This window comes from Rhododendron vialii, chromosome 9a (assembly GCF_030253575.1).
Source record: "Rhododendron vialii isolate Sample 1 chromosome 9a, ASM3025357v1".
Lineage (NCBI taxonomy): Eukaryota > Viridiplantae > Streptophyta > Magnoliopsida > Ericales > Ericaceae > Rhododendron > Rhododendron vialii.
In genome coordinates this window covers 36,207,668-36,233,522 of record NC_080565.1, presented here as the reverse complement: position 1 = coordinate 36,233,522, position 25,855 = coordinate 36,207,668, and the positions used below count along the sequence as shown (strand labels likewise).

Sequence of the window (25,855 nt, the reverse complement as noted above, 5' to 3'; positions counted from 1 at the left end):
TAAGAGAAATTGAAATCTATTTATCTCAAAATAAAGATTAGCACGTGTTAGGAGTTTTTTTTTTTTTTTTAATTATTGATTTCTAACTTCTATCTTTTGTCTGTTGATTTCTAAAGAATATGATTGATGTTTTCGACGAAATTATAAAATAAACGTTGTCAGATCATCGAAATGAGTGTTACCCACATGGTTCATTTGTTTATTAATTTCTAACGAACATGATTGATATTATCGACAGGAGTTTATAAAATAAACAAAGTCGATCATCAAAATGAGTCTTACTCACATGAATCATTTGTTTAATTATCAATCTCTAACGAACATGATTCATGTGTTCGACGAGTAGATGTGGGGTCACCCTCATTACATATCTACCCAAAATCATATCCACCCGCCAAATAGGCCATATATGTGAAGACTCGTCGACTCCGTTCGTTTAAGGGTTTTGAATTTTGAATTCTAATCATTATCCTATTTTTTCTTCAATTATTAATCTCATGTTTCTCTCTTTCTCCAATCATTACCCTTATTTTCAATCATTACTATATTTTCTTTTATACTCATTACTTATAAATCCAAATCCAAATCCAAAATACTAAAACGAACGGGTCAAAGTGTTTGAAACTTGAATGAAGTTCCTTATGAATGTCTCATGCGTCCCTCCTCGCTGGTCGCAGAAGAAATCCCTTCTCGATAGGACAACGTTTTGGGCCGATTTCACCGGGCTCGATCCATCACGGGGCTAGCCACCAAAACAATCAGACCGAACCCAAGTTCTCGACCGAAACCAAATGGCCAACAATTGTTCTACAATCCCATACACTTACACAAACATTCTTACACACTCACTTTTATGTGTGAATTCGGCATAAAAGTGTTTGCGGAGACCTTCAGTGTGTTCGGCTGGGTGTGTAAAAGTGTTTGCGGTGTGAGGTTGTAGAATATCTTCTGAAAGATATAAATTGACGCCCCGTTTGATAACAGTTAGGGCTGTGCACGGTCGGGCGGGTCGGGTTTGACCCCGACCCCGACTACATCGGGTAGATTTCTTGAGGACCCGCCACCGAACCGAGGTACTGTGAAACCCGTCCGCGAAACCGAACATTTCGGTCCGGTCGGGTCGGGTCGGGTCCGTCGGACTGGACCAAACAAATCTCAGAACTCAGGAATACAGCAGATTAACAAATCAAAACTCAATATTCTCGACCAAACACAACCGGACCCAGAAAAAATAGTGAGAAAGAAAGGGAGAGAACGAGAGAGAGGGAGATGATGATGGAGGCGGAGGCTCACGGTGGAGGCAACGCCGCAACGGTTTGCCTTTCGTCTGGAACGGAATGGAGGCTCATGGCGGAGGCAGAGGCTCAACTCTGGATAGAGAGAGAGGCCATGGACGCGACGGTGGTGCGGCTGAGGCTCACGGTGGAACTGGCCGTGCAAGATTGTGCGGCTCAAGTATGGGTTTACTCCAGTCTCCCAATCTGAAGAATGGGCATGGTATGTATTTTTTTTGGGAAATCGTGATAAGAATAGAAGAGGGACTCTGGTGTTCCGGTTTTTCGGAAAAAGAACTTTTAGAAAAAGAAGGTAATTTCAAGTTCAAAATTCATGCACTTACTAAAATAATTTTTCTATCAATATGGATTTTGTTTGATAGATCTCATTGAGATCTTTTATACGGTGTAAAAAAAATTAAAAAATTATTTTTTATTTTCATTATATTTGAATTTAAAATTTGAAAAAAAAAAATTTTTTCAAAAAGAAGGGAAAGTGGAACACAAACATTTCTCTTGAAAAGTGGCTACTGTACTGACGCAGAGGGAGAGAGATGGTATTAAAGATAAAGCTGAACTTCTTTTTAGGCAAAGCAGGTGCTAGGCGTGCTTTTTGGAACCTGCAGCTTTTTGAAACCAGTAATGCTATGAGGACCGATTGAATCTACCGACCGTATACCGATGTGAGTTGGCACGGAGGGACCCACGCTGTCCCATTCTCTCTTACTCCTCTCTTTGCAAACAAAAATTGGCGGGCAGAACTTGGGAAAATTTCAAAACTTTTGGCACGGAAATTTGGCCCCACAAATTCATTTTGATCCCGAAACATCTCTACTCTTCTAAAATCTCTCTCCCTCTCTCTCTCTCTCTGGAAATACATTTTTTCTCCAAATTGAATTTGAATCTGCAGCTTCCTCTTCTTCACCACCACAACCGACGCCCACCACCATCGCCACCTTCTCTGAACTTACCTACGCCGGTTTGACGCAACCATCACCGCCGTTCCTTCGTCGCAGCCAGAGTCTCGCACGACCACGACGCCCTCCCCCGACGCCGATCCGATGCAACCATCACCGCCGTCACACCGTCCCGCCTTCCTCTTGCCGTCCCACCGTAAGTGCTGTCCCTTTTGGTAAAATTTTGTTCTGATTTTTTTAAAAATCCCCAAATCTAATAGTATATTAGGGCTTGTGAAGGTAAAAGGGAGATTTACAGTGCACTCCTATATTCCAAATTTAACCCCAAATGTTCCTCAAGTTTTGATTTTTGGTGAGATCTCAACTTAAAAGCAAGTTTTGAAAATTCGTTTGAAGTTCATGGAATATTTTGTTTCTTTGAGAAATTCTCTACTTAGTTGAGGAAGTCATGATAATGATGTGGGAATAATAGTATTCAATTCTTCTACCAAGAATACAAAGTAAGGACTCGTCTACTGAAAATCTACATAATAAGTTCAAAAAGGACTATGAGAATCTACATAAGCTAATCTATTTGCCCAAAACTGTTTATAATGTAATTGATGCATTGATGAAACACCAACTAGTATAAAAACAACATAACGAAACTGTCGGATAATGGTAGACTTAATTATGCGGGCCAATTGTATGTGATGATTGGAGAGACGAGAGTAGTTGAAAGGAAAGAGAGAGGGACCTAAGCTAGCTGTTTTTGGCGAGATTGCATGTGAGGAGTTGGCACAGTAGATTGAGTTATGTGGCTATGGTTTGTTTGTGAATTGCATAAATGTATATGTGCATTTGGTGTGTAATCGTGTGGAGAGAAGAAAGGAAGCAGAGGAGTGTGACAACGTGGGAACCCCTATGGGGATTTCCCCCACCATATAATTTGGGCAGCGATTTTTTCATTTAGTAGCAAACATGTTCTTCACTTCTCGACATTTTTTTTGCCTGTTTTCTTGGGAATTTTGGTCTTTACGCTATTGATTGTGGTTTGGTGTTTGTTGTTTTAGGTTTTGGGGCTAGCAGGGAAAGCGGCGAGGTATAACAAGAGGATTGATGCAGGCCGAGACCCATGAGGTTAGGATAATCCCGAGATGCCACTCACAGGGAGTAACGGAAGTCACTCAACGTTGCTAATAGCGGAAGACGCTCACGTGACCAAGTCACACACTTGATTATCGAAGGAATCACTCACTTCAAGCAGGAAAACACTTGCACAATATTTTTATGTACCATTGGATGCAAGTATCATTCCCACACTAGAAAGGCCTTGTATGTTAATTGCCACAAACATGAAAAGAACCTCAGAAAGGCTTATTTGGAGCTTGCCGTAATCAAATCAAAGTACTTCATTATGTAGACACCCTATTTTGGGTTGTTCAATTTAATTTATTTACGATCTTTAATTTTCGGGAAATTTATAAAAATGGTCCCTCTAGTTTGCATGAGTTCTCATTTTCGTCCCTCTACTATTAATTGTATCAATTTTAACCCTATAGTTTTCATTCCATCTCAATTTCGTCCTTCTCCCTAACGCCATCCATGAAACAAACGGAATTGAAGGGCAAAATTGTCATTTTCTCTCACAGAGGGACCAAATTGAAATTTTATGCAAACCAGAGGGATTATTTTTAAAATTTTACATTTTACTTTCGTTTTTTGCAAATAAAATAAAAAAGACCATAAGTAATGTATTTGACAACTGAATTATTTTTTATTGGGTAATCAAACTATATTGGAAAATTTATATTTCATTACACATTACAAAAATATTAGAAAATGTACAAATCAATCCCTTAGCTAATGTCTTTGTATCATGTTCTTATAATCTTCTTATTTTTTCACCCAATAAAAAAAATGTTTAAAATCCGTGTTTATTTGTTATATGAGTGATCTTATGAGTAAGTCTCAAAATAAATACACTTATACCCATATTTTAATGTATTTGATCTCTTAATATTTAATAGTGTTTCATTGCTTAATTAAACACAATTACAAGATTTCTAAATACTATTGAACAACTTTTTCTTTTTAATCATGTGACAAAAAAAATAACGATAGTGAAAATTCAATTGAAAAAAAAAATACAAGACCAAGACAATTAACATAAGGGTCGTTTTTCGAATTTTCTCATATTTTTTGTGATGTATATAATAAAAACTTTACAAAATTTCAACGTATATTTTATTATTCAATATAAAGTGAGATGAGAAATATATTATATATGATGTATTTTAAATTTATTTACAAAAACAAAAGTAAAAAACAAAATTATAGAAATAGTCCCTCTAGTTTGCATAAAATCTCAATTTAGTCCCTCTGTGAGGAGAAATGACAATTTTGTCCTCCAATTCCGTTTGTTTCATTAACGCCGTAAGCGAGAGGGACGAAATTGAGACAGAATGCAAATTATAGGACTAAAAGTAACACAATTGATACTAGAGGGACGAAAATAAAAATTCATGCAAACTAGAGGGACCATTTATAAAAATTTCCCTTAATTTTCCAATGATGATTAAGGTCAAGAACGTCCAGAGGTTGTTATTGTGTCTGAGCTTTGAGCATTTTGAAACCTCATCCAAACATGAACACAACTAGTAGCAATGTGCATTTTGTATATGTAATGAAATTGAATGCTATAATTCAGTATTGGTACCAGTTTTTTCATCCATCCAACTAAAGAATGCTAATACGTAATAATCCATTGAGTGCATAAACAGTACACATAGTTAGAGAATTACATTCCATGGCCCATGATAAAAAAAATAGGGGCATAATGCATCAACCTTACATGTCTATAAACTGCCCAATATATACAAACAGGAAGCTTCAACACCAACAAAACCAAAGCTTCCACCCTTTCACTCCTTCAACTATATAAAAGCCAAGCTTCCACCATTTTTCCATTTCCGCTTCAAGCAACTTAGCCACAACCCTCTTACTCTTTCCATCGGAATCAAAGGCCTTGTCGGCAACTCAATGGAAAAGCGCCAACATTGTGTCAAAACGAAAATGTCATTCGGGCTTGCGTTCCCAATTAGCAGAGCTAACCTTAACAAATGTATGATTCCTCCCCCCATCTTTTCTCCATTCTTTGTAAAATGTATTTGTCTGGCACTTGAGTGAGCTTCTTCTTTGACCAAACAACGAATATTTGCTTGCATACAATTTCCTTAAAGTCAAACAACCAACAAGTACAACTAGCATCTTTTGACTGCTTTTTTTTCTTCTGTTTTTTTGCCAGTAAGTGCAAGATAATAAAGCTCAATCAATCAAAACAAGGTTCAGTGATAACATCCGTTATAGGAACAAAAGGAGCTAACAACAACTAAAAGCATAACAATTACAAGAAGCAAAACTGAACATGAAAAGTGAGTTTTCAAAAAACCAAACTCACCGATTTATATGTCTTTTTCTATCTCAAATTCCTCCACATCATCCACTACCATTACACGCTCCATTGGGCATGTAATCTTCCTACTACTTCATCTCGGAAATCCTTAAATTTGGCATTTGTGTATACTTGTTGAAATTGATTCTCAAACCCATAAGGAGACAAGTTCTTAACTTGAGCGTTGAATCAATGGGCGTCTTCGTCTTCTTATTTTTGTACCTTTTTACACATGGCATTCTCATATTGCTCCATCTAGATTTTAGTAGACTGAGTTCTTACTTTATTCTTGGTAGTAGAATTGATACTATTATTCCCACATCATTATCATGACGTCCCCAACTAAGTAGAGAATTTCTCAAAGAAAAAAAAATCCAAGTATACTGAGACATTCCAACATCAAAATATTTCATGAACTTCAAACGAATTTTCAAAACTTGCTTTTAAAAATCAAAACTTGAGAAACATTTGGGGTTAAATTTGGAATATAGGAGTGCACTGTAAATCTCCCTTTTACCTTCACAAGCCCCAATATAATATTAGATTTGGGGATTTTCAAAAAAATCAGGACAAAGTTGGTTGAGGAATTCCTTGCCAAAGGGACAGAACCGACGGGAAAGAGGAAGACGGGACGGGGATGATGGTTGCATCGGATCAGCGTCGGGGCGTTGAGGGATGGCGTCGTGGTCGTGCGAGACTCTGGCTGCGACAATGGAACGGCAGTGACGGTTGCGTCAAACCGGCATAGGTAAGTTGGGAGAAGGAGGCAATGGTGGTGGGCGTCGGTGGTCTAGGTGAAGAAGAGGAAGCTGCAGAATCAACTGGGAGAAGAGATGTATTTCCAGAGGAGAGAGAGATTTTACTAGAAGAGTGAGAGACCTTTCGGAATCAAAATGAATTTGTGGGACCAAAATTTTCGAAAACCCAAAAAGTTTTGAAATTTTCTCAAGTTCTGCCCGCCAATTGTTTGCAAAGAGAGAATAGGAGTGCGTGGGTCCCTCCGTGCCAACTCACATCGGTATACCATCGGTAGATTCAATCGGTCCTCATAGCATTACTGTTTTGAAACCTACAGCAGCATTGAATGGTGTAGGATGGAGTACATCTGTACATGTATTGGTATATAAAATGGTCGGGTCGGGTCAGACCCGACGGGTAAAACACATTTAAACCCGAACCCCGAACCGAGAATAGTTTTTAACCAGAATACAACCCGCACCCGACCGACCCAGCTGATCGAAGCCGCCCGAAACCCTTCGGGTCGGGTCGGGTCCGCGGGTAGACGTATTTTTTGCACTCCCCTAATAACAGTGATAGATGAGTGAGATTCGTAAGGAGATGAAATTATGATTAAGATTGATAATGAGAAGAGATTGAAAATGAGAAGAGATCAGTAATGAATATGTTTGTTTGAGATGAGATTGAATGATAGAATTATTAATATTATGTTTGTTTGAGATGAGATTAAATGATGAAATTGAATTGATAGAATAAATTAGCAATGAGAATGTGTTGGAATTGGTAATACCATCTCCCCCAGGATATTCATAATACCTCCTAAAGCCCACCTTACTAGTTCCAACGAACAAATAGTTTTAACTCATTTTGAATTACCAAACAGAAGATCGATAGTTTCTTCATATTAGTAATCCAATCGCAAGGTCTAATAAGATTATCAAACGGACCTAAATATACATTGGTAACATTACTCTTGCGTTTCTCGATTGGGATCCCCACTACCAAAAGGAACAAGGAAAAGCAAAACTCCACTGGAATGGCGCACCAAGAAAAATCCCCCCTCCCACCTCACGTGCTAATCTTCCCCTTTCCCCTCCAAGGTCATGTAAACTCCATGCTCAAGCTCGCCGAGCTCCTCTCCCTCGCCGCCGTCCACGTCACCTTCCTCCTCTCCGACTTCAGTCACCGCCGCCTCCTCCGCCACACCGACACCCACTCGCGGTTCTCCCGGTACCCCGGGTTCCGGTTCGAGACCATCTCCGACGGCCTCCCCGACGACCACCCGCGCGCCGGCGAGAGGATCAGGGACTTCATGCCTTCGTTGAAGAACGTGATGGGGCCGCTGTTCGAGGAGATGATGGTGGCCTCCGATTGCCTGAGGTCTGAAGATAGGCGGCCGGTGACGTGTATCATAGCCGATGGGATTTTGAGTTTCGCCGGCGATTTTGCACTGGAAAAGGGTATCCCGCTTGTTTATTTCCGTACGATTAGTGCTTGTGCTTTCTGGGCTTACTTCTGTTTTCAGGAAGTCATTGAAGCTGGTGAAGTTCCACTCAAAGGTAACTAATCACTGATTTTTTCCCGTTTTAGTATTTTGAAAGGGAACGGAAAGGGTTGGTTTGATGCTTTTTGAGACTCGGGAGCTCGCTCTGTCTTAAGGTTTTAGGTTTGATTTTCTTAGCTAACAATTCTTCGGGTCAATTCGCTCCCGCACGTAAGTTTATGAGTGAAACCGCGGGAGAAGAAATTGTAGGAATTAGTTGGAGCTCTGAATTACTCCCCAATACGATTATCAAATTAGGCTTTGTTCGACTGGATGATAATCTTTTGTCTGTCATTTACAAGGCAGTAATTACACACAACACATATGCTCAGAGCATCTCCAATAGCCTTGGTTCTTCTTCGTTCTCGTCTAATCCGACGATCCAAACCCCAAAACCCACACGCAGCTGCATTGTCTTCATCCTCGTCAACATGCCCTCCGCTTCAGTAGCTCGCCGGTCTTGGCGTGCAACTGTCGCACTCGCCCCCAACGATTTTCCCTCTCTCTCTCTTCTCCCTTGCCTTCACAACCACCAAATTTGGCGTTGTTGGCGTCGTCGCCGGCGTTTGGCTCCGGTGAAGGTAAGAAAGGTTACCTCTCTCTCTTCCCTTCTTCTTCTACGATCTGGTACAATTTTTCCGGCAAGGGTTTTAAATTTGGATTTTCTGATTTGCCAGATTCCGGTGGGTTCTCTCCTTGCTTGGTTTGTGGATATTTGTGTGTGAGAGAGATGGATTTGTGGTTTTGTTGGTAGTCTGTGATTTAGTTGTTTGTTTTTGGCGAGTTTTCCGGTCAAGTTGGGGTGGCAATGATTTTTTTTTTTTTTAATCGAAAGGAGATAGGATTTGAGTAGTCAATTGCCTTGGTCATTGGGTAGTGAATTTTTTGGTGACTAGACAAAATGAAATTGTGCAATTTCTCTGATTATCAGTTTGGGAGAAACGTGCTGGGACATGCAAATCATCCTTTCATTATCATCATTTCTTAAAAAATGGTATATTTCTTATCAATTAAAATATATTAATTAGACTCTATTCTGTTAAGATTTTTATTGTTTAAATACTTATTTTTCGTTTTACGAAACAAATCATTCTCTCCGCACTACGTTACCTTTAATTCAAAAAAAATAAGTAAATACTTATTTTAGTCAGTAAAATAGAGTTTGAGGAAAAAATCAAATGAAAAATATACTACTGTAAATATTATCTTTAGATGATGAATTTGTGAAGATATACCATGAAAACGGAATTCCCACAGGAAATGGAATGGACTTACTGGTAAAGAGTGTACCCGGAATGGAAGGATTTCTCCGGCGCCGCGACTTGCCCGGATTCTGTCGGGTCGACGAAGTATCAGACCCACTTTTCCAAGTAATAAATACCGAGACCGGACAAACCACTCGAGCAGAAGCCTTAATTCTCAACACCTTCGAAACCTTAGAAGGACCCTTTCTCTCTCACATTCAGACCCGAATGCCCAATCTCTTCACAATCGGACCACTCCACGCCCACCTGAAAACTCGACTCTTAGAGGAAAAAACCACTACCACCACATTGCCGTTGACAACGGCCTCTGGTAGCTTCTGGGAAGAAGATCGATCCTGCATTGAGTGGCTCGACAGAAAAACCCCAAAATCAGTTGTCTACGTGAGCTTCGGAAGCATTACAGTTTTGTCAAGGGACCAACTCATGGAGTTTTGGTATGGGTTGGTAAACAGCGGGCAACACTTTTTATGGGTTATGAGGCCGGACTCCATTGCCGGAAAAGATGGGGAGAGTCAGATTCCGGCGGAGATTTTGGAGGGTACAAAGGAAAAGGGTTACATGGTTGGGTGGGCTCCACAGGAGGAGGTCTTGAACCATGGCGCTATTGGTGGGTTTTTGACACACAATGGGTGGAACTCGACTTTGGAAAGTATAGTTGTGGGAGTGCCGATGATTTGTTGGCCTTACTTTGCTGATCAGATGATTAATAGTAGATTTGTGAGCGAGGTGTGGAAGATTGGACTCGATATGAAAGATACTTGTGATCGAGTTGTAATCGAGAAGATGGTTAGAGATCTGATGGTTGTGAGGAAAGATGAGTTCATCCAATCGGCAGATCGAATGGCCAAGATGGCAAAAGAAGCTGTGTGCGGAGGTGGATCGTCGTATTGCAACTTAGACCGTTTTATTGAATACATCAAATCCATGATTGTCTGAGCAAGTGGCTGATGTGCACACTCTTTATTTGGAACATACCATGTGCACCCTATTTTAAGCCCTTGGATGATATCCATTGCATCTCAGACATTGAATAATTAAAAGGTTAAAACTGGGTACCTCATTAGTGGTCAGAAGACTAATTTTCACTTTTATCCCCTTTTAAGTATTTAATTTCTGTCCATTTGTCTTCAATATGTCAATTTAACCTATTCAATCCTTGAATTATTAATATCGGTGTCTATTGAGTAATTTGAGACTCTCCATGAAATTCATGTCTTATTCCATATTAGTAAAATTAGTTAATAATTAATTCCCAATTTATGGTTCAATGCAATTTAAAACTAGTTCAAAACAAAAGCTATATTGAATCATATTGTTACTCAACTCGTTATGCATACAAGGTATATAACAAAGTTATCTTATTTTGAACAATCGAAAATTATTCTTTACGATAACCTCCATGAAAGTTATCGACCGAAACCAAATGGCCAACAATTGTTCTATAACCGCATGCACTTACACAAACACTTTTACACATTCACATTTATGTGTGGATTCCGCTAAGTGTGCGTGTGTTTTGAAGAGCAAAACGAGAACAATGAAGGGTTGGCGTCACCCGAATTTGAACCGTAGACCTTCAATTTGATTGGTTGCGTGTGTAAAAGTGTTTGCGGTGTGAGGTTGCAGAATTTCTTCTGAAAGATATAAATTGAATAGGTGAAAACTCTCGTTTTTGGCAAAGGCGTGAATGCTTTGAACGCGGGCGTGCCAAGACTTGTAGCGCCTAACTTTTGATAAAGATTACTGTGAATTTTGACTTCTAACGTATGAGCAATTGCGTGTAACCCAAAGGTTAAAGATCACAATGAGGCTCGTGGTTTGCCACACGGTTGTGGATAGGGCTGCAAACGATCCGAGCCGCTCGCGAGCGGCTCGAAGCTCGGCTCGATAACGGCTCGGCTCGATAACGGCTCGGCTCGGCTCGGTTCAAGACAAAAACGAGCCGAGCTCGAGCTCGAGTCCTGGGCTCGTTTCATAAACGAGCCGAGCTTGAGCTAGTCGAAACTCGGCTCGAATTGGCTCGCGAGCTCGATTATATAATATATATATATATATTTATATATATTTGTTTCATAAACGAGCCGAACGAGCCGAGCTCGAGCTCCGTAAATACATATCGAGCCGAGCTCGAGCTCGAGTCCTGCAGCTCGTCACGAGCTCGAGCCGAGCTCGAGCCAACTAAATTTTTGCCGAGCCGAGCTCGAAAACTCTAAAGCTCGGCTCGGCTCGGCTCGTTTGCAGCCCTAGTTGTGGACTTAAAATTTCCTAGTCGTATAGGAAATGAAACGTAAAAACGTGAACTTTATTACTCCGGGATAATAAAGTTTGTACAAGAAAAGTAAAAGATCCAAACTATTTGATGAAGTAAGTTTGAATGGGGTTTGAGCATGAGATACTCGATAGGCTACTTTGCTGAAAGTAGAAAAGTGTTTGTAAGCATTGAGCTTTGATTTGTATTGGACCCTTTTTTCATCTTGTGAACTTGTATTTATACGTATAGCAGTAAGCTAATTCAGGTCTGAATCCAAAATTTGCTTTGCTCCACAAGCTGACATGTGTCCCATGATACTCCACTTTTCATGCACGTATGGTAGTGGGCAGTTTTCTCTAGCAGTTACGGGATCATGGATGACGTGGCACAACCCCCACAATCTCCTCTCCTTGTGAGTTTAACACATGGCCAATTGATCAAGTCAATTGGCCTTTGAAATACAAAAAAAAAAAAAAAAACCAACTGTCATCGGGTGATAACCGTCCCTTAAAATCGTGGACCTCATCACTTGGGCCAGATCAATGTTTTCTTTGTAGGTCAAACCGTGGATCTCGCTTCTTAGGCTAATAAGCCTGCACCTCTCTTTTTCATAGGCCTAACCGTGGGCTGCCTTCCTGGGCCAAAACGTGACCGTGGGATGCGTATTTTTTGGGCCCAAATAGGAAAAACCCATGGCCCAATATTTTTCCAAAGATCAATTACCCAACTTCGGCCCGAATTAATTAAGGAATTAATAAAAAATCCAATCACAGCTAGCTCGATCCGTGGTGCCAAAAACGAATATAAACAATAGGTTCGTGACATTACTCTTGCATTTCTCGATTGGGATCCCCACTATACCGAGGAATTTTTTAGTGCCGAGCGGGTATTGCCGACGTGGCACCCGCTCGGCACATCCGAGCCGTCCGATGCAATTTTGGACGGCTCAAATTAAAACACGTAATGGACGGTTCGGATGCGCGAGCGGGTTCCACGTGGTACCCGCTCAGCACTGAATTTTTTTTCCACTAATACCAAAAGGAACAAGGAAAAGCAAAACTCCGCTGGAATGGCTCACCAAGAAAAATCCCCACTCCCACCTCACGTGCTAATCTTCCCCTTTCCCCTCCAAGGCCACGTAAACTCCATGCTCAAACTCGCCGAGCTCCTCTCCCTCGCCGCGGTCCACGTCACCTTACTCCTCTCCGACTTCAGTCACAGCCGCCTCCTCCGCCACACTGACACCCACACGCGGTTCTCCCGGTACCCCGGGTTCCGGTTCGAGACCATCTCCGACGGCCTCCCCGAAGACCACCCGCGCGCCGGCGAGACGGTCACGGACATCATGCCTTCGTTACAGAGCGTGACGGGGCCGCTGTTCAAGGAGATGATGGTGGCTTCCGATTTCCTGAGGTCCGAAGACAGGCGGCCTGTGACGTGTATCATAGCCGATGGGATTTTGAGTTTCGCCGGCGATTTTGCACTGGAAAAGGGTATTCCGCTTGTTTATTTCCGTACGATTAGTGCTTGTGCTTTCTGGGCTTACTTCTGTATTCAGGAAGTCATTGAAGCTGGTGAAGTTCCACTCAAAGGTAACTAATCCCTGATTTTTTCAAGTTTTAATATTTTGAAAGGGAACGGAAAGGGTTGGTTAAGTTTGATGCGTTTTGAGACTCGGACGCTTGCTCCGTCTTAAGGTTTGATTTTCTTAGCTAATAATTCTTCGGATCAATTCACTCTCGTACGTAAGCTTATGAATGTAAAACCGCAAGAGAAGAAATTGTAGGAATTAATCGGTGCTCTGCATTACCCTCTAAAAAATATGATTATCAAAGGTTGCACTATCCTTTTTTTTTAATGCCACTTTATTGTAAGTATATTTTTAGTACAAAGATACACTTGGGATGACATTAAAAAAAAATACAAAATCATTTCCATTATCAAATTAGGCTTTGTTTGACGGGATGATAATCTTTTGAGGGTCTGAGCCTCACACACTCCACCACCACGGACACATATTAGTGGCACCATGTGAGATCATTTGCACCACACATGTGGTCACCACCACGTACACATATTAGTGGCACCATGTGAGATCATTTGCACCACACATGTGGTCAAACCCTGTCCCCTATGTCCAATCGTTTGTCTGAGAGAATTTGTAGGTATAGATTACGAAAAATTAGAGCCCGATTTTACCGCTAGTTTGGATGCTAAGAAAGAGAGAGATATAAAAGAGGAGTCATTAATTACCAAATTTCATCATTTTTTATGAGATTGAATGAGAAAGAGGAAGGATCAATTCAAGCATTTATTTTTGTCTTTTTCTCTCCGTTTCTCACAAAAATGTTCACTCCAAACCAGAAATTTCACAAGAAACAATAACTCTTTCCTCTCTTTTCCCAAGAAGCCCCTCCATCCAAGAGGGCTGTTAGCTCTGTTCCATTTCATATCGTAGCAATTTCTAAATTTCCCCATATTGATTTGAATCTCTAATTATCAGTTTGAGGGTTTTGGCCCAAGAGTTTGGGAGAAACATGCTGGGACATGCAAATCATCCTCTGATTATCATCATTTCTTAAAAAAATGGTATTTTTTACCAATCAAAATATAAGGAAACTTAAATAGGGGTCCTTCCCTGTATAAATACTCAAGTCTTTATCCTAAAGGGTTTGAAAATTTATCTTTTTATCCTCAAATTCAAATAAATCCTAAATTACTATTTCTCTCTCCTAATCTTTGAAATCTTTCACCCTCCTTATCTTTCCTAATTTATCTCATTCTCTCTCCTATCTTTTTCTTTCCTAATCTTCTCTCTCTAATTTTCTCTCACCTAAAATCTAAAAACAACATTTACAAATAAAACTGACATCTACCATAAATTTAAAAATAAATACTCCATTCGTCTCAAATTGGATGACAATTTTTGAAATCTGTGCCAATTTCAATTCCTTATATCTTTCAATATGAATCTCAAAAAATATGCAATATGTATCTTGTTTGATAGTTCTCGATTAGTTCTATTATACAAAGTTTTTAAATTTGTGAAAAACATTATAGATTGAAAGATATAAGCAATAAAAAATGACACAAATTTCAAAAATTGTCATTCAATTTGGGATGGAGGGAGTATTCAAAAACAAGAACGTATATTCGTACAGTGATCATAAATAATCATGGCATTTCATGATGAATTTTCAGGATATATTACTTGAAATCCTCCATGAATTTGTCAATACATATCATAAAATCGTCCCTACAAAACTACATTAAACGTAATATTACAAAATTTGAAGAAATCGAAACACACACTGAAATCATGACAAATTTTGTGAAGTCACCATGAAACAAAAAAAAAACATGAATACATATTGTAAAATTTTGCTGACGAAACTACAATAAACCAAAATCATGACAAAATTCGGAGAAACCGAAACACATACCGAAATCATGACAAAATTAATAGAATCACCATAAAACATAAAAAAACAAAACAAAACATGACCACGAATAGTAAAATCATCCCAACGAAACTACAATAAACAGAAATTATGACAATTTGGAGAAATCGAAACACATGCATCAAAATCATGACAAAAAAATAAAGGTAATTAATCATGTTTGGACGGAACCTTATAACGGGGGCGGAGGACAGAACCCAGGAACGGAGAAGGACGAAACCCATAATAGAAGAAAAGTAAAGGTAATTGATATGCTGAAAATGAGAATGAACACGTTTTGGGTTGTGTGCACCGAATACCTTCTGGATTTGCCTGGCCTTCTTATGAGCCACCACCACGAAGGCTTAGGTGGTTTTGTTAGTGGATTTGGTGGGGTTGAGGGAGTTCAGCTATGCATGAGGTGGAAGCCCACGATAGAGTGGATGCAAACAACACAGTTGGCAGATGGAGAAAGCAAACAACACAGTGGACATAGAAGAGGCATCCCACAAATCGACAGCAAGAGAAAGCAGCCACCGATTGATAGGGGAAATGAGAGAGGGAAAGGAGAGAGGTCGGTAAGGCGAGGATCGGGTCTGGCTGGTGACGCTGTCGGAGATGGTGGCGTAGGGAAGAGGCGGAGAGGCTAGGGTTTCATGAGGAGGGAAGAGGTAGAAACGTCATATATACTCAAACCCAACACGAGTTATGAGAGAGAGAGAGAGAGAGAGAGAGAGAGAGAAATTATTGGCTTTAACAAAATCCCACAAATTTAGGAACATCCTACTCTTATAATTAAGAATATGTAAAAGTAAATATAGCTAATAACTAATAACCAAGGGCATAATGGAACAACATAACAATTTGAGGATTGAAACATAAATATTCAAATATGCCAAGATGGACACCTAAATAAGTCTTCTATTTATGATGTCTATTTAATTTCTTCAAAAGATTTTTGACTAGTTCATGAAAAAAAATACTTATCTAACTTGACAATTTTAACCCTCACTTTTCAACTACGGAGTAATAAAAAATTCAATATTTAAGGCACCAATTTTACATGTGGCGGGCAATTTTCCCTCCAACCCGTCCTTTTGCTTTTAGGATACATACAGTCGTTCTCTTCTAGGATACGTAAGTGTATAAATGTACTGTATTTGGTACTAAGTAAGGGTGAATTTAGCTTTAAAAGTCAAATAGTAACTTTTTTTTATTCAAAAAAAATTTGCATTTGTTATTTTTGCGTCAAAATTTTGTGATTTATTGATTCGTCTTGGCGAGAGGAATCGAAAAGTATAAAAATTCTGATCGAAACTCATAATTTTTTGAATAAAGAAAAAAATAAGTAAAAAAGATACAAAAATTATGAGTTTCGATCAAAATTTTATACTTTTTCGATTCTTTTCGTCGAGACGAATCAATAGGTAACAAAAATTTGACACAAAACAAATACATGCAAAAAAAAATTAAAATAAAGACAAATATAAAATTTTAACTTTTCAATCCAAATCCTCCCTAAGATGGACATCACTTTGTATGTACATGTTCATCTCTTTGTTTTTATATTGTTTCTTTGGTGTGGAAGTCTTGACTGAGCAATAAATGTTTATATTCTTTTTGACTTTATCTTTTGGGTTCAAGCTAATGGACATTGTTTAGTATTTTTTTTGTACGTGTAAAATATAATATTTTTATTTTGGTTTCGGATTTGAAACCTTTCAGGTGTTATTAACTTCTATGGGGCCAGTCTATATAGAACTTTACTCTGACTTTAATTGGGACTCCCACAAATAAACGATGAGATTGATTTTCCAAAAATTAATTGAAATGCACATAAGCTGGCCCGGACACTTGAGTTAAAAAAATGGAATCACAACATCAATGAGCCTATCTTAATCTTAATGTGCACTGAGAAAATGTGGTGCTCTTCTGCCAAAAAAAAAAAACCTGGCTTCCTTTTTAGTTAGAGGAAGCAAAAGCAAAAGCAAATCATTCTAGGGTACAATTGTCTTTTGCAATTAAAGTAAGAAACATAGGGTAGGGGGAGTTTGGCTGTAGAAGTCATTTTGACTTTCTTCTTTTTGTTTTTATTTAAATTTTTTACATATTTATTAGTTTTGTGTTAAACTTTTGTTACTTATTGATTCGTCTAACAGAGAGAAATCGGAAAAGTAAATTTTTTGATTGAAACTCGTATTTTTTTCCAAAAAACAAGAATAAGTAAAAAAAAACTTATTGACTTATTTTTGTCTTTATTCAAAAAATTATGAATTTCGATCAAATTTTTTTTCTTTTTCGATTCTTCTTGTCGAGACAAATCAATAAGTTACAAAAGTTTGACCCAAAATAATCAAATGCAAAAAAATTTGAATAAAAAAAAAAGTCACTTAACTTTTTAATCCAAATCCACCTTAACTTTTGAAGAAAGTTGCAGAGAAAAGTACAATTAAGTGGAGGAAATTAATATTTAAATATTGTACTTTCACATTCTTAAAGTGTGTTTATTGGGCACACGTTAGTTGGACCGATATATTAATTAGGCTCCATTCTGTTAAGATTTTTATTTTTTAAATACTTATTTTTTGTTTTATGAGACAAGTCATTCGCTCGCATTGTATCACTTTTAATTTTAAAAAATAAATAAATATTTATTTTAATTATTGAAACAAGACATTGAGGAAAAAATCAAACGAAAAATATACCTCCTGTAAATGTTATCTTAGAGCATCCGCAATGGAAATAATCAAAATCGATAACCAAAATGTGTCACGTCAGCATTTGATTATCCATTTAGTTCATAATCAAACCTAACAAACTTGATCTCTACATTGGTTATTTTTGTATCTCTATAAAAAAAACCTCCACAATACGCAATGCATCTATATTCAATTGCAAATGAGTTTCAATCACGCACCCGACCACACCAAATTATTTGTCTCGATGAGACAATTCTAATGTGATGTGTTTTTTAATTTTTTAGTTTTGAATTTGGTTATTGGGTTTGGTTATTGAGTTTTGGTTATTGATAAAAGTTGTTAAGTTTGGTTATTCAAAGGTCAAAATTTGATGAGTTGCTAAGAGGTTGTTAAGTTTGATTATTACAATGTGAGCACTTTTTTGAGCAAACATTGCTAACTTTAGCAACCTTTTAGTTTTGATTATTACATTGTGGATGCTCTTAGATGTTAGACTTGTGAAGATATACCATGAAAACGGAATTCCCACAGGAAATGGAATGGACTTACTGGTGAAGAGTGTATCCGGAATGGAACGATTTCTCCGGCGCCGCGACTTGCCCGGATTCTGTCGGGTCGACGAAGTATCCGAATTTCATTTCCAAGTACTGAAAACCGAGACCCGACAAACCCCTCGAGCCCAGGCTGTAATTCTCAACACCTTCGAAACGTTGGAAGGACCCGTTCTCTCTCACATCCGGACCCGAATGCCCAATCTCTTCACAATCGGACCCCTCCACACCCACCTGAAAACCCGACTCTCAGAGGAAAAAACCGCCACCATGCTGTCGTCCACAGCTTCCGGTAGCTTTTGGGAAGAAGATCGATCCTGCATTGAATGGCTCGACAGAAAACCCCCAAAATCAGTTATCTACGTAAGCTTCGGAAGCATTACAGTCTTGTTAAGGGACCAACTCATGGAGTTTTGGTATGGGTTGGTAAACAGCGGGCAACACTTTTTATGGGTTATGAGGCCGGACACCATTGCCGGAAAGGATTGGGAGAGTCAGATTCCGGCGGAGATTTTGGAGGGTACTAAGGAAAGGGGTTACACGGTTGGGTGGGCCCCACAGGAAGAGGTTCTTAACCATGGCGCTATTGGTGGGTTTTTGACACACAGCGGGTGGAACTCGACTATGGAGAGTATAGTTGCGGGAGTGCCAATGATTTGTTGGCCTTACTTTGCTGATCAGATGACTAATAGTAGGTTTGTGAGCGAGGTGTGGAAGATCGGACTCGATATAAAAGATACTTGTGATCGAGTTGTAATCGAGAAGATGGTGAGAGATGTGATGGTTGTGAGGAAAGATGAGTTCATCCAATCGGCAGATCAAATGGCCAAGATGGCCACAAAAGCTGTAAGCGAAGGTGAATCGTCGTACTGCAACTTGGACCGTTTGATTGAGTACATCAGATCCATTGTTGTCTGAGCATTACACGTTGAAACTTGGAAGTGGCTGATTATTTGTGGATGGGTATTGGAAATACTGTGATGCCACCCAACACTGGCCACATGTTGGTAGGTGAAGTGGTTTGTGTTTATTATGTGTGTAATGTAATGTAAAATTTTCACATTTGCAAACGCATCTGACGTATACTGCAATATTGTTGAAATGTAAAGTTTGTGCGAATTAAAAAAAAAGGAACACTACGTTCTTAAAAATAAATAAATATGTATAGCGCCATGTTAACGTACAACCTTATAGCGCCACTAAAACATGCGTTATAGATTGGTTTAAGAAAACAACAATAGTCAAAACTGACTGTTTAAAAAAGTAATTAAGTTTTGGCTCATATTTCAAAGTGAGTTATTAAGAAAGGAAAAAAAAATTGAACTAGGGTTACAAAGTTGGTCGCGGACCCATGTTGGACAGCGCACATCTTCGCCTACGGAGGTTGTAAGGACACGCAGGTATAGGCCGCGCCCAAACCGGACAGCCCACGGAGGACATACGCCACCTCCAATGTGGGTCGCGGCAACCAACTTTTGGAAGGAAAATAGGGTTACAAAAGTTGGTCGCAGACTTGTATTGGACATCACGGACTTGTGACCACCGTTGGGTTTCATGTTCCCGAATTTGATTGCGATGCAATATTCATTCATGACCACAGTTGTGGCTCTGTGACCACCTTTGGATTCTAGGCTGGGCAGACCAAATTTTGAATAAACTTGTGTGTCGAACTTTATTTTGAATTTTCTTTTGGCAGAGTCTCCTTTGTTCACTACAACACGAAAAGGCTATAGCGAGGATTCAATTTCCTCGCCAAAGCACCTAATTTCCTCGCAAAATATATTAGCGAGGAAAAATTTCCTCGTTAGTTTTCCTCGCAAACACCCTGTCGCAAAAGGTATTTGCGAGGAAAAAAAAAATTCCTCGCCTATTCTGACAAATTAGCGAGGAATTTTTTTCCTCACTAATGTTTTTCCTCTCAAATACCATTCGTGAATTCTGTCATTTTTTTGCAAAAGGCGAGGAACATTTTCCTTGCTAATTGTTGTTTTGGCGACAAATTTGTTTTCCTCGCAAAAAAAGTTAAGATCCCAAAAGAACTCAATTTCTCCTCATTCACGTGACGCCCCCATCATTCAAACCTTGTACGTCTGGGATACGAAGTTATAAGTTGCGCTCCACCTTCCAACTGCACCACTTTCTGGTAAAATTAGTGAACTTTTAAGTATATATCATTATTTTATCATGTCTTTTACCTCTCCAAACTACTTTCTTCAATATTAATTATAGTCTTTGGACATTTTGTTCTCTTATAGTGTTTGAACTTTATTTGAACAAATTTAATTTTTTGCTAGCATAATAATTTTTTTGATTTTTTTAATTCGTTAATTTTAATCTACACTTTCCTATAGGAAACTTGGGGAGGGGGATGAGGCTTACGGAAATCGAACCTTGCCCCATGTACATTGGAATATATAAGGGAGGACAATTGCATTACACTCCACTTGCATAATTTTTTGGTTGAAACATGTTATATTGGTATATGGCAGCAACTTTTGAAAGACTAATAATATGTGTTATTATTCTAATTTTTTGATGGGATTATCCTACCTTTTATGGAGTGAGATTTTTGTCGTCATAAGCTCGAGATATGTTTTAATATCACATTATGAATGACAAGAGGCATCACTGTACGTTGTTGTTTAAAAGTGAGTTTGACCTTCTTCTTTTTTTTGCCAAATACAAAGAGTATTATAGATTTGTAGTAATTTTTAAAGTTTTTTTTTATCATCTCTATAATAATATGAAAAAATTGTAAATATTCAAATAAGATTATCCTAAAAGCACTAAAGACAATATGTTTTTAAAAAAAAAAAAATTTAACAATTTTTTTTATCAATCCATATGTATATCACTCACACACACAATATGTATATGTATATATAAAAACGGGGCGGTTTCGAGGACACCCAAAAAAACACCTCATAGTTCCCAATTAAATTTTGATGATCCGAGCCGCTCAATGTTATCAGAACGTGATTTTAAAGGTACTTGTGAGAAATCAGAAAAAAAAATGACCGGGAAGGGCTTGATCCGAACAGTTTCGAATAGTTTTTTATTGAATGGTTCAAATAAAAACTGCTCAAATCAAGCATTTTCCGGTCATTTTGTTTGCTAATTTCTAGAGGGCACCCTTAAAATCACATTTTGCACACATTGAACGGTTCGGATCATAAAAATTTGATCGGAAACTATGAGATTGAGATTTAGAGTGTTTTTTTAGGTATTTTTTTGGGTGTCCTTTAAACCGTCCCGATATAAAAATATGTATGATACTTACAAAATTGCATTTGAAATTAATGTTTAACATATTTATCTGGTTATTAAGAAATGCCATTAGAATCACTTAATTAAGTTGGATTGAATACAGATCAACTAACGTACAGTTTACAAAAAAGAATTCTTTACAACATGAATGCACAATAGATATGAAATAGTGTATTTTTTGTGAAATAGTTTATTCCTAGATAGTAGTAATATAGATGTTTTGAAAATAGATTTGTGTTGATCTAACTTGGAGATATTTTCAATACGAAATCACTTCAATATGTTTTTAACTTTATTTTTTTGTTGAGTTTTTATTACTATGGGATAAATCATCGATACCTACACCTTAAGATACTCAACTACTATGGGATAACATTTTTTTAGCATGTGCTTGAAAAAAAAATTATTCAAACAATAAATATTATGACAATTTGAATAACAAACATTGTTAACAATTAATTTAAATTGGAAAAAAGGGAATGCATAGAATTAGTGAGAAACATATCTTTCATTGCTAATAAGAATAAGAAAAGTTACAAAATAAATTTTTCAATAAATTTGAAAAATATAAATATATATGAACATAATTAATAATGACATATATATCAAAAATTAATGAGTCCTAAAAAATGTGGCGAAATATTTAGTTGTCAAATGTAACCTTATGGCAAGGATAATAGATTTTCTCACCAAATGTACCACTTTGGCGAGGAAATTTGTTTTTCATCGCTAGAAAATACCTTTTGGCGAGGAAATTTGTTTTTTCTTGCCAGAAAAGGTCTTTTGGCAAGGAAATAGATTTCCTCGCTAGAAAAGGCGATGATATTCAATTTCCTCGCAGATAATGTACTTTTAGCGACGAAATACATTTTCCTCGCCATATTTCCTCGCCAAAGCCCTTTCGTGTTGTAGTGGTTTTCAGTCTAACCCGACGTCAAAGCGTCTCATTCCAAACAGGCTCAACAACTGTGCTACAACAAATGTAGTATAATACTAACAAATGCAGTGTAATACTAAAATTGATCAACAAAGCAGGAAATTTTGAATTTTTTTTTCTGCAGAGTCTCCTTTGTTTTCGGTCTAACCCAAAGTCAAATCGTCTAAGTCCAAACAGGCTCAAATGTGCTACAAGCAGTACAATTCTAAATACCACAAGTCATCGTAAAGGATAAAACTAATTTGAATTAGGAACGAAATACGGAGACCATCTGAAACAGTGTTAGATACGACATCCTTATTTCATTCCTAATTCAACTTGGATGGACAACCTGCGAATTAGGCACGCTAGTAGCGAGACAACACGGTTGGTGACCACAAGTCCGCTCCGCCAGTTGGGGAGATTTGGACCCGGATATGACGACTGTATCCCGACACGATGTTGGATATGGTATCTGACACAGTGTCGGCTATGGTATCCATCATACCGAATCTGACATGGTGTCGGATACTGTATTCCCCCAACTGGTGGACTTGCACTCACCAACAACTTCGTTGCATCCCTAGCCATCCTTGCCCAGTCCGAATCCCTATTCAACATCCATACACCATGATCAAACCACCACACGTAACAATAACAAAATTTAACCCAGAAATTTAACATAACTACATAGTCCATAAAACAAACAAAGTCCATAAAACTAATGTCCCACCCTACCTGTGACTTGCACCCCCACCTCACTTTCTTACTCTTACCTTTCCCTCCCCCTTGCCGGTCACCTTTGTGTGGTCCTTTGTTTACGGACCCGGTACTGCAACTCTTGGCCCCGCGCACTCGCTTGCTCCGAGGATGTGCCTCAACTGGGGTAGCAGTCCTTGCAGCTAGCCTGCGTGATCTCCCCGGCACCAAGCGAGGATTCAACTTGTGCCTCCGTCCCTCCAACCAAGTCCATGTCCTCATCATGATCCATCCACCTCATCCTCCTCCTTCCCTGAGTCACACTCCGCCCCCACCTGTTGGCCTCCCATACATTCATCCTCCAACTCTTTACCAAGCTGGGTTACTACCTCGATGTCCTTCAAGTTCTCTCCTCCTAACCTCTTCCTCTTTGCAAGAAGCAAACTATCATTAAAATTTTCATGCGCTGGATTTACTTCCAAGTTCTGCCAATCTACAGGTTCAAACGGGGTAGGCTGGGAGGACGATTTACCACAACCGTGGGTGCCGACTCAGCCATGGGGGGACTGCAACCAAGAAGGATCGCAAGTCAACAAGGGGAACAACTGTGTGGCTACCTCTTCGTGTGCAGGCATTGGCTGCTCCAGCAACGGAAGATCCTCAGCATGCTGCGGAGGAGGATCCTGCTGATCATGTGCCACACCCTCCTGCTGCGCTACGCCCTCATGCTGCTCTAAACCCTCCTGCTCAAGTACCTCATCATCTTGGCCATGTCCTACTGGAGGCTCAAATACTCTGTGGATGGGTGGGTCCTTGTGTTGCGGAAACTAAGGACCAAACCAGAACACAAACACACACACAAACACAGCGACAAAGATTTACGTGGTTCCCCAAAATTGGGTACGTCCACGGGGGGCAGCCGAATTATATTTAGGAGGAGGAGGATTACAAATCACTCTAACTCACACTCACTCACAGACTGATACAAATGCATACATATGCAGCTCTCAAACTCTCTTTGATTTTCCCACACCAAATACAAGTGTAGAGGGCTAAATTTATAGGCAAAGGAGAAAGGCCCTGTTCATGAGCCATGCCAGTCTCATTTAATGCATATCCACGCCTGAGATTTTTCCTGATTTGAGCGTGGCTTGAGAAATTTTCATAGGCTGCCAATCTTTGACTTCAATCACCCACATGAGAGAGTGAATTGCATTCAATGCAACCCACGCCAAATCTTCTGAGTAAATGCAAGTCTGCATTTGTATAGGATGGAGCCAAAACATGGCCTCAAAAGTCAACAATCTCCACCTTGGCGACAATTCTCCAAGATCCGATGCTGCCCCCAATGCGCCCTTAGGCGCTCTGAACCGGAGAGATGTTGATCAAGTCCAAACAATGATTGAACTTGATCCCAGTAACAACTTTTGTCAACATATCAGCTGGGTTGTCTGCAGTGGCAATCTTCTCAAGCAATATGTCCCCTTCTTCTAGAATTTCCCGAACAAAGTGAAAACGGACATCTATATGCTTTGTCCTGGTATGGTGCACCTGATTCTTTGCCAAATGAATGGCACTCTGACTATCGCAATAGACATTGATGTGCTCCTGTTTGGCACCCAAATCACCAATCAAACCCTGCAACCAGATGGCTTCTTTTATGGCCTCAGTCACCGCCATATATTCAGCCTCCGTAGTAGATAGTGCAACCGTGGACTGTAAAGTCGAACGCCAACTAACTGGTCCTCCTGCCATAGTGAAAACATAACCAGTAGTTGACCGCCTCTTATCCAGATCACCAGCGTAATCTGAATCTACATAACCAACTGCAAGCTGATCACCAAATTTCTGATCTCTCCCAAATTTTAGGCCAACATTAACTGTGCCCTGAATGTATCTAAGAATCCATTTCACAGCCTGCCAGTGACCCTTTCCTGGATCATGCATATATCTGCTAACCATACTGACAGCGTGTGAAATATCGGGTCTGGTACATACCATTGCATACATCAAGGATCCCACAGCGTTGGCATACGGAACTTGGGCCATCTGTTTTCGTTCCGCATCAGTACGAGGTGACATCGAAGCGCTGAGCTTAAAGTGCGGGGCTAATGGTGTACTCACGGGTTTAGCTTTGCCATCTATGCCAAACCGTTGAAGTACAGTCTTCAGATACTGAGTCTGCGATAAGCAAACTGTGCCCTGCTTCCTGTTGCGCTGAATCTCCATCCCAATGACCTTCCTTGCTTCTCCAAGGTCTTTCATTTCGAATTCTGAACTCAGTTGTGCCTTCAACCGAGAAATCTCCACCTTGCTCTTAGATGCAATTAGCATATCATCAACATATAAGAGCAAATAGATAAAGGAACCATCCCGAAGTTTACGAAAGTAAACACAATGGTCAAAACTGTTGCGAGTATACCTCTGCGTAGCCATAAATTGATCAAATCTCTTGTACCATTGTCGTGGCGACTGCTTTAGGCCATATAGTGACTTGCGAAGACGGCAAGCCCAATTTTCCTTTCCGGAGACCTTGAAACCATCTGGTTGTGACATATAGATCTCTTCGTCCAAGTCGCCGTGCAAAAATGCAGTCTTAACATCGAGTTGCTGTAACTCGAGGTCGTACTGCGCAACCAAAGATAATAGAATGCGAATCGATGCATGCTTCACCACCGGAGAGAAGACCTCATTGTAGTCAATCCCTTCGCGCTGAGCATAACCCTTTGCCACCAATCTGGCCTTATGTCTAACACCACCCTTGACCGAACTGTCCTCTTTGTTGGCGTAGACCCATTTGCATCCTATTGCTTTATTCCCTTTGGGAAGTGGTACCAGCTCCCAAGTCTTATTCTTGTGAAG

The 25,855-nt window shown here is 39.3% G+C and overlaps 2 protein-coding genes across 2 annotated transcripts; both read left to right on the top strand.

Moving 5' to 3' along the window:
- The first annotated feature begins 7,303 nt into the window (after positions 1-7,303).
- LOC131300147 (7-deoxyloganetic acid glucosyl transferase-like) lies at positions 7,304-10,358 on the top strand. The gene is made up of 2 exons (XM_058325856.1): positions 7,304-7,921; positions 9,163-10,358. Exons 1-2 carry the CDS (start codon positions 7,399-7,401, stop codon positions 10,104-10,106), a joined length of 1,467 nt encoding a protein of 488 aa, XP_058181839.1. The 5' UTR covers positions 7,304-7,398; the 3' UTR covers positions 10,107-10,358.
- A 2,101-nt stretch (positions 10,359-12,459) lies between these two features.
- Positions 12,460-19,185, top strand: LOC131300150 (7-deoxyloganetic acid glucosyl transferase-like). Its single transcript, XM_058325859.1, has 2 exons — positions 12,460-13,013; positions 18,092-19,185. The coding sequence occupies exons 1-2, from the start codon at positions 12,491-12,493 to the stop codon at positions 19,027-19,029; spliced, it is 1,461 nt and encodes a 486-aa protein (XP_058181842.1). The 5' UTR covers positions 12,460-12,490; the 3' UTR covers positions 19,030-19,185.
- Positions 19,186-25,855: the final 6,670 nt, after the last annotated feature.

Bases quoted from the DNA above. Each gene is read 5' to 3' on its own strand.
- LOC131300147 (XM_058325856.1), top strand. From the start codon at position 7,399: ATGGCGCACCAAGAAAAATCCCCCCTCCCACCTCACGTGCTAATCTTC. The intron at 7,922-9,162 runs GTAACTAATCAC...GAATTCCCACAG, and splicing joins TGGTGAAGTTCCACTCAAAG to GAAATGGAATGGACTTACTG.
- LOC131300150 (XM_058325859.1), top strand. From the start codon at position 12,491: ATGGCTCACCAAGAAAAATCCCCACTCCCACCTCACGTGCTAATCTTC. The intron at 13,014-18,091 runs GTAACTAATCCC...GAATTCCCACAG, and splicing joins TGGTGAAGTTCCACTCAAAG to GAAATGGAATGGACTTACTG.